The sequence below is a fragment of the Leucoraja erinacea genome, chromosome 18, assembly GCF_028641065.1.
Source record: "Leucoraja erinacea ecotype New England chromosome 18, Leri_hhj_1, whole genome shotgun sequence".
In the NCBI taxonomy this organism is placed as follows: domain Eukaryota; kingdom Metazoa; phylum Chordata; class Chondrichthyes; order Rajiformes; family Rajidae; genus Leucoraja; species Leucoraja erinaceus.
In genome coordinates this window covers 34,752,088-34,770,157 of record NC_073394.1, presented here as the reverse complement: position 1 = coordinate 34,770,157, position 18,070 = coordinate 34,752,088, and the positions used below count along the sequence as shown (strand labels likewise).

The 18,070-nt window shown below is 45.2% G+C and overlaps 1 protein-coding gene across 1 annotated transcript in view; it reads left to right on the top strand.

Moving 5' to 3' along the window:
- chid1 (chitinase domain containing 1) overlaps positions 1-17,768 on the top strand; it is a 90,569-nt gene extending 72,801 nt beyond the window's left edge. Inside the window, exons 12-14 of the mRNA XM_055649981.1 lie at positions 12,328-12,408; positions 16,627-16,669; positions 17,490-17,768. Of these exons, the coding sequence (XP_055505956.1) occupies positions 12,328-12,408; positions 16,627-16,669; positions 17,490-17,588 (223 nt within the window). The 3' untranslated portion in view covers positions 17,589-17,768. The remainder of the gene's footprint in view (positions 1-12,327; positions 12,409-16,626; positions 16,670-17,489) is intronic.
- Positions 17,769-18,070: the final 302 nt, after the last annotated feature.

Sequence of the window (18,070 nt, the reverse complement as noted above, 5' to 3'; positions counted from 1 at the left end):
TTTTGTTGACTACTTCTCTTTGAGTTTACTTAATGCAGCTTTAACTTTGATACCCAGGCATCATCAGCAGTTCTGCTTGAGTCGGCCCAGTAATTTGCTGCAGAGGCTGATACGTGGCCCTGGCTTTGATTGGGGGTGGGCCTCACTCCTGTCTTTCTCCAAAGCCGGTTTTGGATCTTTAACCTTAAGTCAGGTCAATTCCTCAGGGAGTGAAACTCCTCCCACTCCCGGCATCATCTGGTGAGAATTTCTTGGGAGAAACAAAGTTTGTCTTTTTGAGTAAACAGGAGAGTGGAGTGTTTTAGCAGCTGGAGATAGACACAAAATGCTGGAGTAACTCAGCGGGACAGGCAGCATCTCTGGAGAGAAGGAATGGGTGACATTTCGGGCTGAGACCCTTCCATCTGCAGTTCCTTCCTATGTATTAGCAGCTGTAGTAGTTCCAGAGTGATGGGGACCATGTAGTTTTGACAGGGGCTCCTCTTATTCATGGCCGTGCTCGCTAGTATTCAGCAGGCATCAGGCTACATGTATACTTGAAGGTACTGTGAAACCGCACGGAGATATCTGCCTTACTGGACAGGAAGTAGATGTGAGTGTGAGTTTTTGTTTAGTTTAGAGATACAGTGTGGAAACCGACCCTTTGACCCACCAAGCACAACGACCACCAATCACCTGTACACTAGTTCTATGTTACGCTAATTTATGCATCCTACACACTAGAGGCTATTTACAGAAGCCAATTAACCTGCAAACCTGCACATCTTTGGAATGTGGGAGGATAGCGGAGATCCGGTCGGTAGATCGTGAAAGCACTCTCTTCTCACTGCTACCATCAGGAGAGGAAGTAGATGTGAATGTGAGGCGATGTGAACCAGAGCATCAGGTGCCAGTGTTGGATTCCGGGACAGAGACACGAGATGCTGAAATCAGGAACAACAAAACCAAACTGCTAGAAGAACTCGGTGGGTGGAACAGCACCTGTGGAGGCGAGGGATGCAGTATCCTGAGAATCCTTACCTCCAGGATCAAGAGCAGCTTCTTCCCGTCATCCATTATTAGGCTGATGAACCACCCGTCACCATGGGCCGCGGAATCGGGGGGGGCGGGGGGAGCTGCAGCCTCCCCACTTTTTTGGCTACTGTAGTGGGTGATCGCTGGTCAGCGCAGACTCGGTGGGCCGAAGGGCCTGTTGCCGCGCTGCTTCTCTAAAGTCTAAAAGGCTGTAGTCTAAAGACCAAAGCGGGCCGGACTGAAATGTGTAGGAAAGAACTACAAAGGCTGGTTTAAATCGAAGGTAGACACAAAATGCTGGAATAACTCACCCTACAGGAAGAGTCTCCACCTGATACGTCACCAGCTGGCTTCTCTCCAGAGATGCAATCTGTCCCGCTGAGTTACTTCAGCATTTTGTGTCTACTGGAGTGATGTGTATCTGGGTGATATTATTGGGAGGGTTTGATCAGACAAAAGTTCCGCTGGATGCTGACCTCTGTAGCTGTCTAATCGCTGCACGAAACAGCAGCTTCTAGTTTACAGTAGTCATCCATTGACATTCCAGACTGTAGCCGCCACCGCAGCCACAATGCCACCACAGCCTCCGAAGTCAGCCAGCTCCGTGATGGTAAGTCCACAGGCTCTGCGACCGGAGACCTCAAGGTCGATTCCAGTTGGAGGCCTGCCAGCTCCTAGAACCCAGCAGCCTGGTACTAGCTGCAGTTCCCAGGTCGGTTCACCTGCTCCGGGACTGGTTGTAGCGCCCAGGTCGGCTCGCTTGACCCGGGACTGACCGGATCCGGCCCGTGGACTGTAGGTTGCCGACCCCTGTCCTAGATGTCAGGTCTCATTGTGACCCGCCCCCATGTTTTAAAAACGATTTCCGCCCCTGATTTTGTTTAGAGATGTAGCACGGAAACAGGCCCTTTGGCTCATAAAGTCCTTGCCGAACAGCGATCCCTGTACACTAGCACTATCCTACACACTAGGGACAATTTACAATTTTTATCGAAGCCAGTTCAGCTACAAACCTGTACGATCTTGGAATGTGAGAGGAAACCAGAGCATCCGAAGAAAACCCACGCAGTCACAGGGAGTACGTACAAACTTTGTGTAGACTGCACCCGTAGTCAGGATCGAACCCGGGTCTCTGGCACTGTAAGGCAGCAACTCTACCGCTGCGCCACCATTGCTTGACTACTGTAGAACTGCTCTCTCACTATTATTGTGCCCCCAGCTGTTGGTGAGAAGGTTAAACTTAAACTTGGTGTGCCTTTGATTTATCTGGTGCTCATTTAATGCTGGGTTGTCTGTTGCACATTGATTTTTTCAATGACTTCGATTGAACTGAGTGGTTTTCAGTGCCTTTTCATTTCCCCTGCCTTTTATACGCCACTCTGCAATAATTATCGCCCAGTGTACAGTGTGCGGTAGTAACTCCATCCCATGTGTCTCGTGCAGTAGTCTGCACTGTGAGTCTGACTAATGCAAAACATTTGCATTCATTATTAGGCTGAAAATCCCTGCTTTCTATATGCGGTTGTAAGTAAAGGTTTTGACTCATTTTCATATAACAATTCATATTTTTGACTGAGAATCTAGTTATGAATGGTATGGGCATGTCACTGTCTCATTGATAAATTAAGGGAGCATTCATCAGCTGCTGATAACTGAGTCACAACAAGCCCATTATCTGACAGAACCAGTCTCCTAATCACCACTTTCAATCCTAATGGGTATTGAGCATTCCAAAAGTGAGGAAAATTGCATCTGCCAAAGAATAATTGAAATGTCATTCAATTAAAAATCTCAATCTTCATGATGCAATGCCCTTGTTTTATTCAATCCTCTCTCCTCTCTCCACCCCTTCTCTCTCCTCCCTCCTCTCATCTCTCTCACTTCTCTCACTCCCCTCTATCTCCCCTCTTTTTTTTTCTCTTTTCAAAAACTTTATTCGACACAAACATATGATACAACACATCAAATCATAATCAAACATTACACTATATCAAGTAATCATTATAATACAACAGTGCATTCATTGTTTACAATACTCTCGACCCCACGCGGTGACCAGCGCCCACGGAAGGCCTCCAGAGTCCCCGTGGACACCGCATGTTCCCTCTCCATGGACACACGTGCACGGACATAGGCCCAAAAGAGGGGCAGGCAGCCGACTCTAACCTGACCATCTAACCTGCCTGGACCTGCGAATGGCCGTCTTGGCCAGCCCCCTCCCCACTCGGCTTTCCCCACACCCTGCCTTGTGTCCAAACACTAGAATCGTAGGACTAAAATGCAACCAAAACTTGAGGAACAACCCCTTCAGATATTGGTACTGGGGCAGTAGCCTCTCACACTCCATATAAGCGTGGAACACGGTCTCTTCCTCACCGCAGAAAATACAGGCGGCGGACGAACGCTCTGAGCAAGCGCTGTCTGCGGAGGGCGCTCAGCATCGCCAAGGACTGCTCTCACCCCAACCATGGACTGTTTACCCTCCTACCATCCGGGAGGCGCTACAGGTCTCTCCGTTGCCGAACCAGCAGGTCAAGGAACAGCTTCTTTCCGGCGGCTGTCACTCTACTCAACAACGTACCTCGGTGACTGCCAATCACCACCCCCCCCCCGGACACTTATTATTATTATTATTATTATTTTTTTTTTTAATTCAAATCGTTTGCTATGTCGCTCTTCAAGGGAGATGCTAAATGCATTTCGTTGTCTCTGTACTGTACACTGACAATGACAATTAAAATTGAATCTGAATCTGAATCTGAACCCGTGAACCGACTCAAGAGTTTATTACATGCCACCGCTCTGTGCAACACTCTCCACCCCAGGTCCCCAATGTAAAGGGGGACAACTTTCTTGTAGAGGGACCCCCACTGAGGACCTCCCCCGCCTTCAGGTGGTAACACCGTCCGCCATGGTGTGTCGGGACGGGAAACGAAGGCAAGGAGGTGCAGAATGTGCAGGAGCATTCTGTACAGTGAGCGTCTCGTCGCATCACGAAATGGCACGCTGGTCATCTCAGAAAGGCGGCTCAGGTTGTGTGGAGCCGGTGCTCGAGAAATATCTCGGAGCCGAGGCCCGATGAGCAGATATCCTCTCCTCGACACCCACCATGACAGAGTGAGGACCGGCCACTCCCGCAGCCGCAACATTCCCCTCCCCTCGTGGAGCAACACGCTGGCTGAAAACAACCAGATTCCTCACTCTTAGCACATCCCGGTAGAAAGCAGGCAAGCCCCTTAGGGCGGGTCGACAGATGCCCGCCACCGGGTGCCGCAAGGCCCCCCCTTAGGCAACGACCCCGACGGAAAAAATACGTGGCCAGAGCGTGCCATCTGGGGGGGTTCTCTGCATACATATACCTCCGCAGAGTCCTGAGACAGAGATCTATCTCTCCTCTATCTCCCTTCTCTATTCCCTCTCCCCGCTCTCTCCTTTTCTCTCTCCCTCTCTCACTCTTTTCTCTCTCTCTCTTTTCTTTCTCTTTCTCAGCCTGTGAAGGAATGGTTTAGCTGTACTACATGAGCTGGTTTAGGTTGCCTTCCCTTCCATCTTCCTGAGCTCCCAATGTGACATTCAATTGAAAGCCCTCTGAAAATCTAATACACAATATTCACTGGTCTAATCTGTCAGTTGCAACCTCAGAAGATTCTAATAAGTTTGTCCAACTTGATTTTAAACACTTTATATACATATATATGTGTGAACTTTTCTGTTGTTTGTTTTGTGTTTTATAAAATACTATGTTTACATGTCTGTTGTGCAAGTAAGAATTTCATTGTTCCCTTTCAGGACAAATGACCATAAAACACTCTTGGCTCATAAATCCATGTTGACTTTGCCCTATGTTCTAAGAGCCATCATGCCAATTCCTTGACAATGAGTTTTAACATGTTCCTTTCTCTGATGTCAGGCTAGTTTTCAGTATTCCATCTTCTTTGTCCCTCTTGCTCCAATCTGTGGGAACCATCTGGATTTTGGAAGATGATACAAGCACATCCAGCTTCAATCATCATCCCTTTTAAGGTTTGGGATGCAGGTGACCAGCTCCTAGGGATTTATTAGCTTTTAAATCCATTAATCTTTCCAATGCCATGTTTAAAATTTCTGATTTCCCTCAAATCTGTTGTACCCCACTATTTCCAGGAGGTTTATCCGTGCAGGAAGGAACTGCAGATGCTGGTTTACACTGAAGATAGACACAAAATGCTGGACTAACTCAGCAGGACAGGCAACATAATAATAATAATAATAATATATTTTATTGTCATTGCAAATATGCACAACGAGATTCGGTATGCAGCTTCCATCCGATGTCATAACTTAAATAACTAATACAATTTAGGTTTAGATACCCCGAGAACATGGTTTGTAAGAAGAACATTACAACAGTAAAATAGTCAAAACAGTTCAAACAGACTAAAGTGCAGATGTGTCTGTGTGACGTGACCATCCGAGGGAGACAGTCCATGGGGGGCACTCAGCAGGGCCGGTTCAGAGCCGCTATAGCTCTGGGAATGAAGCTGTTCCTGAGTCTGGTGGTTTGGGCGTAGAAGACCTTGTAACGTCTGCCAGAGGGAAGTAGTTCGAACAGTCCATTACAAGGGTGTGAGGAGTCTTTATGGATGCTGACGGAACAGCTCTGAATAGAAGGAATGGTTGACATTTCGGGTCGAGATTCTTCTTCACACTTTTTCCGTGAATCCTTCTTTGGGGAATATTTGTTCCATTTCCCCATTGTTTCCTTTTTCCTCAGTATAATTTCCCCTGTTTCAGTCTTTAGGGGGATCGGCATTAAATTTTGTTGATTTATTTCCTTCCTTTGGAAACGTTGACTGTATTTTTTAATTGTTCCACTGTCCCTTTTGTTATCAATACTTTGATTCCCCTTTGCTGAGTACTGACATTTACCCGACCCTCAGCTTACTGCTCTTTTTCATAACACTGTAAGTGAATTAATACTACTTTCTTAGGCTTGCTGCACTTTTCTATTTTGCCCATCACTTTTAAAAGTTCAATATTCTGAAATATTCAATTCCCGACCTTGATCTTGAGACCCATGTCTCAGTAATGACTATTCGATCAAACCCATGTATTTCTATTTGTGCCATCAAGTTGTGCATCTTATTCTGACTGCTGATTGCATTCCGCAAAAAGTTTTCATTTTACCCCTTCCGTCTCCATCCCTCCCTCTAGCTTTACATTTCACTCCACCCTTATCTGACACCCTTTTGTCGCCTTGCCTCACTTTTATCACCCATTTGTTTTCTTTTCATCTAGCCTTTGTCCACCCATCTGCCAATCAAACCACCTCCCCCTCACCCTTATCCACCTATCACCCCATCAGGCATTGCCCTGTCCCCACTTATTTTCCAGCTTTCTCCCCCTATTCCAGTCAGACTGAAAGGCCCAAATCCAAATCTTTGCCTATCCGTATCCTCCAGAGATGCTGCATGACTTGCTGGCTGGGTTGCTCCAGCACTTTGTGTTTTACACAACATTCCAGCATTTCCACTCTTCACTTTTTTGACTATTTTCCTCTGCGTTGTCTAATTGGAAGTACCCTCTTATGTTTGTTTGCTCTGTCTCTTCATGACAGACCCTGGCTATCATTACCTCTTTTACTATCTGGTATTACCACCATTTTCTAGCTCTTCAATGTTCTATTTTTCCCCTCATCTGAACTCTTCTCTCAGATATGTGATTTCAAGCCTCATCTGCAGATGCCTGGATTTGCTGGGGCACTGTTTCTATCCCGATTAAAGTGAAGCTACTTCAGTAGAATAGTCGCCTCCTTCCTCCAATTCCCCAGGAAATGAGACTAATTTCTCCCACATCAATCTTTGATCCACACATTTAACTCTGGTCTAATTAACGTCACCTGGCTGAAATGGTAATCCAGAAAAATTATTATCTTTTGTGATTCTGCGGATTAATTTGGATCCTAGCTACTTATATTCTGTCAACAGAACTTCCTTCCTTGTCCTGTCTTTGTCATTAATTCACACATGGACTATGAAGTTGGATCCTTCATCTCCCACTGTGGTCCTACCCAACCCTGAAGTAATGTCCTTAACCTGAACACTTGGCAGAAAACGCAGCCTTGGGGACTCACACATGTGGTTGGAGAAAAGAACAATTTGTCACCACTCCCGTCATGTTCATTCCCCCAGTTTAGTAGTCAGTGTACTCATCCTCCTTGTCCTCTCTGCAAGAACCTTGTGCAAAAGATTGTGCTCTTCCAGTGCCTTCTTCTGATCCACACTCTCAGACAAACAGTGTGCCGTTCCTCATATTTTGCTTGGGCAACTTACAACCCAGCGGTATGAATGTTGACCCCAAACTTCAAGTAACCCTTTGTTTGCCTCTCTCCACATCCCTCCCCCATCCTAGTTCTATGACCAGTCTGACTGTCTTCCTGATTAAATTATTATCATTGTATGCTTTCTTGTCACCTTCCCCTAGCTAACTATGATCTAGAAAAAAAAACAGGTGCAGGAGTAACCCATTCGGTCCTTCGAGCCATTCAATATGATCATGGCTGATCATCTAAAATCAGTACCACGTTCCTGCTTTTTCCCCCTATCCCTTGATTCCTTTAGCCCTAAGAGCTAAATCTAACTCTCTCTTGAAAACATCCAGTGAATTGGCCTCCATTGTCTTCCGTGACAGAGAATTCCACAGATTCACAACTCTGCGTGAAGACGTTTTTCCTCATCTCAGCCCTAAATGGCCTACCCCTTATTCTTAAACTGTGACACTTTGTTCTGAATGCTCCCAATCTTGGGAACGTTTTTCCTGCATCTAGACTGTCCAATCGCTTAAAAATTTTATATGTTTCTATAAGATCCTCTTCTTCTAAATTCCAGTGACTACAAGCCCAGTCGACCCATTATTTCATCACATGTCAGTCCTGCCATCCCGGTAATTAACCTGGTGAACCTACACTGCACTCCCTCAATAGCAATAAAGTCCTTCAAATTAGGAGACCAAAATTGCACATAATACTCCAGGTGTGGTCTCACCAGGGCCCTGTACAACTGCAGTAGGACCTCCTTGCTCCTATACTCAAATCCTCTCGCAATGAAGGCCAACATGCCATCGGCTTTCTTCACTGCCTGCTGTACCCGCATGCTTACTTTCAGTGACTGATGTGCAAGGACACCAACGTCTCGTTACACCTCCCCTTTTCATAATCTGACACCATTCAGATAATAATCTGCCTTCCTGTTCTTGCCACCAAAGTGGATAACCTCACATTTATCCACATTATACTGCATCTGGCATGCATCTTCCCACTCACCCAGCCTATCCAAGTCACCCTGCAGCCTCATAACTAACTTATTGCAGCTCACACAGCCACCCAGCTTTGTGTCATCCGCAAACTTGGAGGTTACATTTAATTCCCTCGTCTAAATCGTTAATATATATTGTAAATAACAGGGGTCCCAGCACCGAGCCTTGCGGCACCCCACTAATCACTGCCTACCATTCTGGAAAGGACCCGTTAATTCCAACTCTTTGCTTCCTGTCTGCCAACCAGTTCTCTATCCATATCAATACCCGACCCCCAATACCATGTGCTCTAATTTTGCGCACTTGTGTGGGACCTTGTCAAAGTCTTTTTGAAAGTCCAGATACACCACATCCACTGGCTCTCTCTTGTCCATTCTACTTGTTACATCCTCAAAAAATTCCAGAAGATTAGTCAAGCATGATTTCCCCTTCATAAATCCATGCTGACTTTGACCGATCCTGTCACTGTTTTCCAAATGCACTGCTATAACATCTTTAACAAAGTATCTTTCCCACTACCAATGTAAGGCTAACTGGTCTACAATTTCCCATTTCCTCTCTCCCTCCTTTCTTAAAAAGTGGGGTTACATTGGCTACCCTCCAGTCCACAGGAACTGATCCCGAGTCGAGAGAACATTGAAAAATGATCACCAATGCATCCACGATTTTTAGGGCCACCTCCTTGAACACTGTGGGATGCAGACCATCAGGCCCTGGGGATTTATCTGCCTTCAGTCCCAACACCATTTCCTGACTAATGTGGATTCCCTTCAGTTCCTCCCTCCTACTAGATCCTCAGTCCCCTAGTATTTCTGGGAGATTGTTTGTGTTTTTCTTAGCGAAGACAGAACCAAAATACTCGTCCAACTGTTCTGCCATTTCCTAGTTTCCCATTATAAATTCACCTGTCTCTGACTGTAAGGAACCTACATTTGTCCTCACTAATCTTTTCCCTTTTACATATCTAAAGAAGTTTTCACAGTCAGTTTTTATATTCCCCGCAAACTTTCCTTCATGCTCTTTTCCCCTTGTTAATTAACCCCTTTGTCCTCCTCTGTTGAGTTCTAAATTTCTCCCAGTCCTCTGGTTTGCTGCTTCATCTAATATTATCCAATTTATATACCTCTTCCTTGTATTTACATATTAATTAATTTTCCTTGACCTGAATCCACTTTGATGTCTTGTTTTCACACCTTACCCTTCCATATCTTTGTGTCTTCCTCTCCCTTGACTCTCAGTTTGAAGAAGAGAGTCTTGACCAGAAACATCACCCATTCCTTCTATCCAGAGATGCTGCCGGTCCCGCTGAGTTACTCCAGCATCTTGTGTCTATCTTCAGCGTAAACCAGCATCTGCAGTTCCTGCCTACACACCCACTCCTTTCTCTCTTGACTGACCAGGTCTATTGTCCTTAATCTAAGAGATGTGACTTTGTCAGGAAGAAAATGTCCAGGAAACGTTCCTTCCCGATGCATCGCAGTGTCAGAGTCTCGGGCTCTGGTTCATGAACTCTGCAAATCTTGACATCCACAATCCTGAGCGATTTGTATCATCAACTTCCACACACTGTTACACACATCCTTGTCCTCCCACATCTATCTTGCTTTAATTACTCATTAGAAACATAGAAATTAGGTGCAGGAGGAGGCCATTCGGCCCTTCGAGCCTGCACCGCCATTCAATATGATCATGGCTGATCATCCAACTCAGTATCCCGTACCTGCCTTCTCTCCATACCCCCTGATCCCCTTAGCCACAAGGGCCACATCTAACTCCCTCTTAAATATAGCCAATGAACTGATTAGCGAAAATGAAATTATCAACTGGATATTTATTAATGTTAGTAATGATTTTATCTCATCCACAATCTCGTTTCAAGAGACCAGTTATAGTTAATTGGATGCAGTAGATTATGATGAATCCCTTTAAAATGGAGAAAACTGCAATCAAATTACATCCGATTCTGTCTGACCCACGATCAGCTGAGCTCCCTGGATCAAGTTATTTTTAATCCTACACTGATTCTGATATGAAGCTGTACCTTTGCCCTTGTCTCACAGAAGCCCTTACTCACCACTCTGTGGTCACTGTACTCACAGAATACTTATTAAGCAGGAAATGTCTTTTTCTTCAATTTACAGTGGATATTTTTTCCTGTTTAGTATGTTAGAGATGTGATGTTTACAGATCCTGTGTTGCAATATTGCGTGCATTATTCATGGAGCATGTTATTGTGCAAGATGTGCTATTTTGTTGAAGAGAATATTATCGCAATACTTGCCTTCAACTAAACCTGGTGAAGACATTCCCTCTCCGTTTCCCATCATTAGTACAGGTACCACTTCAATGCATCTAGTGATTAAGATGGAATAAATTCAAGTTCTGCAGGAGCAGATGTGTGCTTTTTGTGTTATATTCAGCGTCTCCATGTATAGCTGTGCATAATAACGTGCTATTGTACCTGCACAATTCAAATGGTCCATTGTGTCAGTCAGAGTGATGGGGTGATGTGTGTGACAGAGTGTAAGAATCCGCACAGTTACGAAGAACTTGCTGTGTTGTCGCTTTGACCCACAATGTCTCTGCTGAATATGATGCCAAGACCAACCCTTATATGCCTGCACTTAATTCCTAATCCCCCATTTTCTGCATGTGCATATGTTGATCCAAGCGTCTCTTAAATGCCACCACACTCATTATCTGCCTCAACCACCACCCTGGCAGTCGCCAACATCTGTAAAAAAATACTTGCCCGCACAGAAGGTTCTTGACCCGAAATGTCACCCATTCCTTCTCTACAGAGATGCTGCCTGTCCTGCTAGTTGCTCCAGCATCTTGTGTCTACCTTTGATTTAAACCAGCATCTGCAGTTCTTTCTTACACATCCTTCAAACTTTACCCTTCTCACCTCAAAATTTGCCCTGTAATATTTAATTTTTCCATCATGGGGGAAAAAGGTTCTGACTCTTTAAAGGTCGTGTCAATTGTGTGCGTGCGTGCATGTGTGTGTGATAAGTACGGCATTCTACTTGTATTGATAAAAGGGAAAGTTCAAGTGCTGGACACACCCCATTCTCCACAGAGGACACTAGCTCTAAGCCCGCAAGCTACTCTTGTAGGGAGCTGCCACCTTGTGACTTGTCTTTTAGATATGGTAGCTCGAGCCACCTTGTCATAGTTCTTAGTGCTGCTGATAGATGCTGTACCAACTTGATCCCGTACCTAACAAGTGAAGAAAATAAGCTGTTACTGGTCAGCTCTAGGCAGGACCACAGCGTGGTAAGGAGAGATTTGTAAATTTGAACCTGGTTGTGTGTTGATTTGTGACGGGGAAGGGTGGTCTGCTCTGATTTCAATCAGTTTAGTCATTCATCAAATGCTCATTTCAACCACTTTTGGTATGAATATGATGCCATGCCAGAATTGAGGACTTTTTATATGGGCCAATGCAGACAATATGCATGGCTTCCTTCCATGCTGATTCTATAACAATGACCCAGGCCGTCACACATAGCACAGAGTGAGGCATGGACATTTAGTCTTCTTAGAGTTACGAATTAAAGTGAACTGTAATATTTTGAGCATCAGATTGTTACAGCTGGTAGAGCTGCTGCCTCACAGCTCCAGAGACCCTGGTTCGATCCTGAACTCTGGCCCTATCCGTGTGGAGTTCGCACAATCCTCCTTGACCGCATGGTGCTCCAGTTTCCTCCCACATTGTTGGGTTGTTGGGTTAATTAACCGCAGTGAGTTGCTCCCAGTGTGTGTGTGTGAGAATGGTAGAATCTGGTGGGAGTTGATGGGAATGTGGGAAGGACAAAATGGGACAAAGTGTAGGATTAGTGTAAATGGGTGTCTGACGGTGGGCTTTCATGCTGCGACTCCCATTACAGTACTGGCCACTCTGGGCTGGAGAAGAGCAGTGCTGCATATTGAGGACTGTATATCTTGGTCATTACCTCTCAAGTAACATCTTCACACTACCAGCCTTTCTATTAGCTGACCAATTTATTTTTACAGATACATAGAGATTCTGAAAGAGCATCAGACAAAACTGCTTTGGATTGACCAGATGGGTGAGCACTACTTTGAATATAAAAGGTGAGATTTCATGTAAAAATATGCTCATTCTAAAGAGCCAAGTCCTGTACACTTCCCATCGCTCCCCTGCTGCATTCTGCTCTGTGTGTTTCCCTACCCTCAAATGGCTGCCACAAATCTTTTCCACGGCATTGGTCCACTGGACTGCTGAAGTACAGCATTCAATGCAGCGCGAGATTTAACTAACATCCTGGCAATGAGCTGGGTATAAAAAGTGAAAGATGTATTGTCGTTAATAGGGGATGAATCACATCTCAAAAAGATGTAAGTGCAGAGGATAGATGTAAGTCCAGGAGGAAAAAAGTATAGAGGTATTAATGAAAATGGTTCTATTGGAGATTAAAATAATAGGAGATGAAAAGTATCTACATAGTCCTAAATGAATACATTTTGTTTTTCTTCACAAAAGAGGAATAAGATGAATGTGATGTTTTAAAGAGTCTCATATCACCAGATAAAACAAACTGAGGGAGGAAATTGCCCAGATTCTGACAATCCATTTCCAGTGCTTTGACAACATGCTTGTGGGCAGAGGACAGGAAGGCTGCTCACAATTACGTTGTTTAAACAATGAGATATGGATATAGGGAGTGTCTCTCGCACCAGAGGGTGGGGAATATCTGGAATCCCCTAGCCTGAAGTGTTGTGCGGACTGGATCATTGGGAGTACTAAGAAGGAGGTGGATACATTCTTGAAGGATCGATGAATTGAGGGCCGCGGGGAACTGACATAGTAGTGACCATTGTGGGTTTTAGTGACAGGAGGCACCTTCATGGAGGTTCTGTAGGGCTCTCTACTTGGTCCTTAGCTTTTAATGAAAACATTAAGAAAACACGCCAACTTCAGTGAGGCACATTTGATTTCCCAGTGGAGCTGAAATGGGCTGTGTGGTTACCCAAGAGGAAGAATGTACCAGGTTACAAGAGGATATCAATAGGCTGGCTAGGTGGATGCACAAATGGAAAATGAGGTTCATCTCTGAAGAGGAAATACACAATAAATAGTGAGATACCATTTATAGAACCCAGGGAGATGTTGGAATGAATCTCTGTTGATTCCTGATGGTAGTAAGATAAGTGGATAGGAAGGTTGTGGGGCTACTTGCCTTTAGTGGCTGCAGTACAGAATGTTTGCGAGGGAAGGCCATTTAAAACACTAACGGCCACAACTAAATTACTGTGTGTCGTTCTGGTCTCCCACTGACAATGGTTGACACCAGAGAGAGATACAAGGATGTTGCCACAAGTATAAATTCTTAATTATAAAGTAAAACACAAGGAGGGTGGAAGAAAAAAGATTCCATAACTTCAAAATGATGATGGCCCTGGAGAGAATAGAGAGGGAAACCTATTTACGTGATGGATTACTGAGGGGTTTGTTACAGAGCCATAGAATGCCTACAGCAGGAATTTCAGGCATTTATTCAGCAGAATTGAATCTGCCTCCGCTATTCCCCAGGCCGTGTGTCCAGACCCTAAACACAGTGCATGCAAAAAATGTCTTCAGAAACTCAGCGGGTGAGGCAGCATCTATGGAGCCAAGGAAATAGGCAACGTTTCGGGTCGAAACTTTGCCTATTTCCTTCGCTCCATAGATGCTGCCTCACCCGCTGAGTTTCTCCAGCATTTTCGTCTGCCTTCGATTTTCCAGCGTCTGCAGTTCCTTCTTAAACAAAAATGTCTTCATGTTCATTTTATATTCTTTTATTACTGGCCTCTCCGCCAATGTAAATTGTTTCTCCATCCACTCTGTCTCGACCCTTGATGATTTAATTGTGTCTATCAGATCCTCTTGCAATGTACTTCTGTTTGAAGAAGCTTCCCCAGTCTGAGCACTTAAGCCAGATCCATTACCCAAGGAATCATTTTTGTAAACTCCTTCCGATTGTCTACAAAACCTTTACATCTAGTGTGAAGTGTACCACCCAGTATTGGACACACTACTCCAGTCGTGTCAGAAACCAGTGTATGATAAAGATTTGCCAGTGGTTCCTTGCTCTCATCATCGCTGACTATTATAAAGCCAGGGTCCTGTATGACTCTCAACCCTGCCCATATACTTTGAATGAATCAAGCACATATGCTCCCAGACCCTCCTCTTCTTGTTTTAAGTTACACCCACTGGGTTATATGGCCTTTTCTCATACAATCTTCCTATCTAAATATAACACTGACTTTTCCCAGCACGACATTCCCATTTCCTTGGTCATTGTCTATTCTCCACACAGTCAACGGTGTCGCCAAGTTTTGTATCATCGACAAATTTGGAAATTGTGCCGTTATACTCTCAAATCCAAGCCATCAATGTGACAGAAAATCAGCGGTGTACGAGCTCTGCTGCATACACTCCTTCAGACTAAAAAGCAAGCTGTCCCTCAGGCTGTACGATTCTCATTATTTAACCACTGTTCAACCCATGCCGCTGCAGCTCCTTTTGTTGAATGACCTTTAATCTCAATTGCACATCTAATTGTGTATTGGTTTATAATGATCTCGTGTACCGAGATACAGTGAGATACTTTGTTCCGCGTGCTAACCAGGCAGATCATACCGTATGTGAGCACATCAGGTAGTGGAAAAGAGAAAATAAACAGAATGATGAATATAGTGTTGCGGCTTATGCTATGTCACATGGAATTCCTTTCATACCCTATTGAATTGTAAGAATTCAGTTAAAAGGGAGAAAAGACATTTATTTTCCATGCGAAGGTAGACACAAAATGGTGGAGTAATGGGGCTGTCCCACTGACGAGCTAATTCAAGAGTTCTCCCGAGTTTCCCCTGATTCGAACTCGGAGAATTACGGTAATGGCCGCTCGTGGGTACTCGGGGCCCGCGTGGACATTTTTCAACATGTTGAAAAATCTTCACGAGTCTTCCCGAGCTTACCGCGTTTCCCGAGTACCTGCCGTTAGCGTTACGAGCAACTAAGAGACGTCCCGAGCTCCGACGTACCCGCTACGTACATTCTACGTGCTTACCACGAGTTTTTTTTTAATTCGAGAGAGCTCTTGAATTAGTTCGTACAGTCGAACAGCCCCATAGCGGAACAGGCTGCATCTCTGGATAGAAGGAATGGGTGATGTTTCGGGTTGAGACCCTTCTTCAGACTGGGAGCCATGGGAGAGGGAGATACAGAGATAAGGAAGTGTAAGGTGTGAGAACGAGATCTCAGGGGATGAAGGGGACAGTCAGACTGGTCGGAGAACTAGGAAGAGGGATGGATGGAGAGAGAGAGAGAGGGTATGCAAGGGTTACTTGAAGTTAGAGAGGTCAATATTCATACCGCTGGGGTGTAAGCGACACAAGCAAATCTGAGGTGCTGTTTCTCCAATTTGAACTGGGCCTCACTCTGAGAGTGGAAGAGGCCCAGACCAGAAAGGTCAGTGTGGGAATGGGCGGGGGAGTTCAAGTGTTTAGCAACCGGGAGATCAGGTAGGTTTATGCGGACTGAGCGGTGGTGATCAGAGAAACAATCGCCGAGCCTACGCTTGGTCTCGCCGATATATAGCAGTCCACATCTGGAACAGCGGATACATTGGATGAGGTTGGAGGAGGTGCAAGTGAACATCTGCCTCACCTGAAAAGACTGTCGGGGTCCTTGGACGGAGTCATTTTTCATGCAGTGAATGTTGGACCATTGGTACTCACTCCTTGAAATCCTCAACACGAGCTCTCGAAAATTATAATCTACCCGGCTTCAGACTGTGAACTAGGAAGTAGGAAAAACCCAAAGGTCTGTTTATGGCTAGCATTGCTTCAATGGGTCGAATGGTCTCCTTCAGTGCCATAACGTTAAATGGCTCACTTATCATGGGATAGTGGTGCTAATGAAGCTGCTACAGAGGGAGGTGAATCAGATGAAGAGATGTTGCCAAGGATGACCCAAGTATAATGGTGTTTGGTCTTTTTTAGGGTGAGCCACATGAACCAAGTAGAGGCGTTAAAGGGAGATGTGTAGGAAGGAACTGCAGATGCTGGTTTACACCGGATAGACACAAAATACTGGAGTAACTCAGCGAAACAGGCAGCATCTCTGGATAGAAGGAATGGGTGACGTTTCAGGTCAAGACCCTTCTTCAGGCTGTTAAAGGGAGGTGGTTTGGGTTGCTCATGGGGAAGGCACGTTATTACAGCGTTGGTGGGAAATGTCCATGATGATGAGAGATACGATTATGAATCACACCACTCACTGTATGATGCCTCTTCTCTCTGCAGGTTCCAGGGTGGGAAACATGTTGTGTTTTACCCAACATTAAAGGTGAGCGAGTCCATTGTCTGAGCGTTTCTGCAATACCTCCTGAAACGATGAGTTTTACTGTAGAATGCAAAGTGCTGGAATAACTCAGCGGGTCAGGCAATATCTTGAGGGCATGAATAGGGGATATTTTGGGCTGGGATCCTTCTTCATACCCTCTGAGTTTTACTGTACCTGGCTGTGTGTGTAAAGAGGTCCACAGAGAGTCCTGTGGAGGGGCATGCACTCCCAGCATTGCTGGCTGGTATGGAACCTCCCTGGCAGTTGTGTCACGATCCCCTGGGTACATCAAGCTGGGGTGTAAGCGACCCAAGCGAAATATGACCAGCGATTCCCGCACATTAACACTATCCTATACCCACTAGGGACAATTTTTGTATTTACCAAGCCAATTAACCTACAAACCTGTACGTCTTTGGAATGTGGGAGGAAACCGAAGATCTTGGAGAAAACCCATGCAGGTCACGGGGAGAATGTACAAACTCTGTACAGACAGCAGACGAAGTTGGGATCGAACCCGGGTCTCCAGCGCTCCATTCGCTGTAAGGCAGCAATTCTACTGCTGCGCCACAGTGCCGCCCGCTAGCACTTTGTGTTTACCCTTTACATGCAGCTGTTTACAGAGACCTATCCACTCACAGCCAGAGTGTAAATGATTGAAACATTCCCCTCTCAATTAAACTTGGTAACCTCAGTGCTGTAAGTGGCCAAGAATGGCGTCATACAAATAATTCAAAGGTCTTCCACTCTAAGCATTTGACAGGGCTGTGTTTGTTAGCCTGTACGGGACTACTCACCGATTTTGTTGTCTTTTTCCTTGCAGTCCATACACTTACGGTTAGAACTGGCTAAAGAGTTGGGCACTGGGATCTCTATCTGGGAACTGGGCCAGGGCCTGGACTATTTCTATGATCTACTGTGAAATTATCATTCGCACAAAGACTTGCCTTTGCAGCCTGTGTCTGGGCAGCCCAGAATGTGGCCATGATGGGTCTCAGAGCCTGATCCAGTGCACAATCACAAGCTGAAGTCAATATTTGAAGCCCTCAGAGCTAAATGTCTGGTTCACAAAACTTGGTTTGAAATAAAATTTTTGAGAGTATTCTTGGTTTCCTTTTTGAATGAAACGGGAGGTTTTAGTCACAGGGTCTTACAGCCTGGAAGCAGGCCCTTCAGCCCAACTTGTCCACACCAGCCAACATGTCCCATCTACACTGGGCCCACCTGCCTGCATTTGGCCCATATCCTTCTAAACCTGTCCTATACATGTACCTGTCTACATGCTTCTTAAACGTTGGGATAGTCGCTGCCTCAACTACCTCCTCCACCAGCTCGTTCTGTACACCCACCACTCTTTGCGTGGAAAAGTTTTCTGGAGATTTTTTTTTTTTTTTGTCTTAGTAC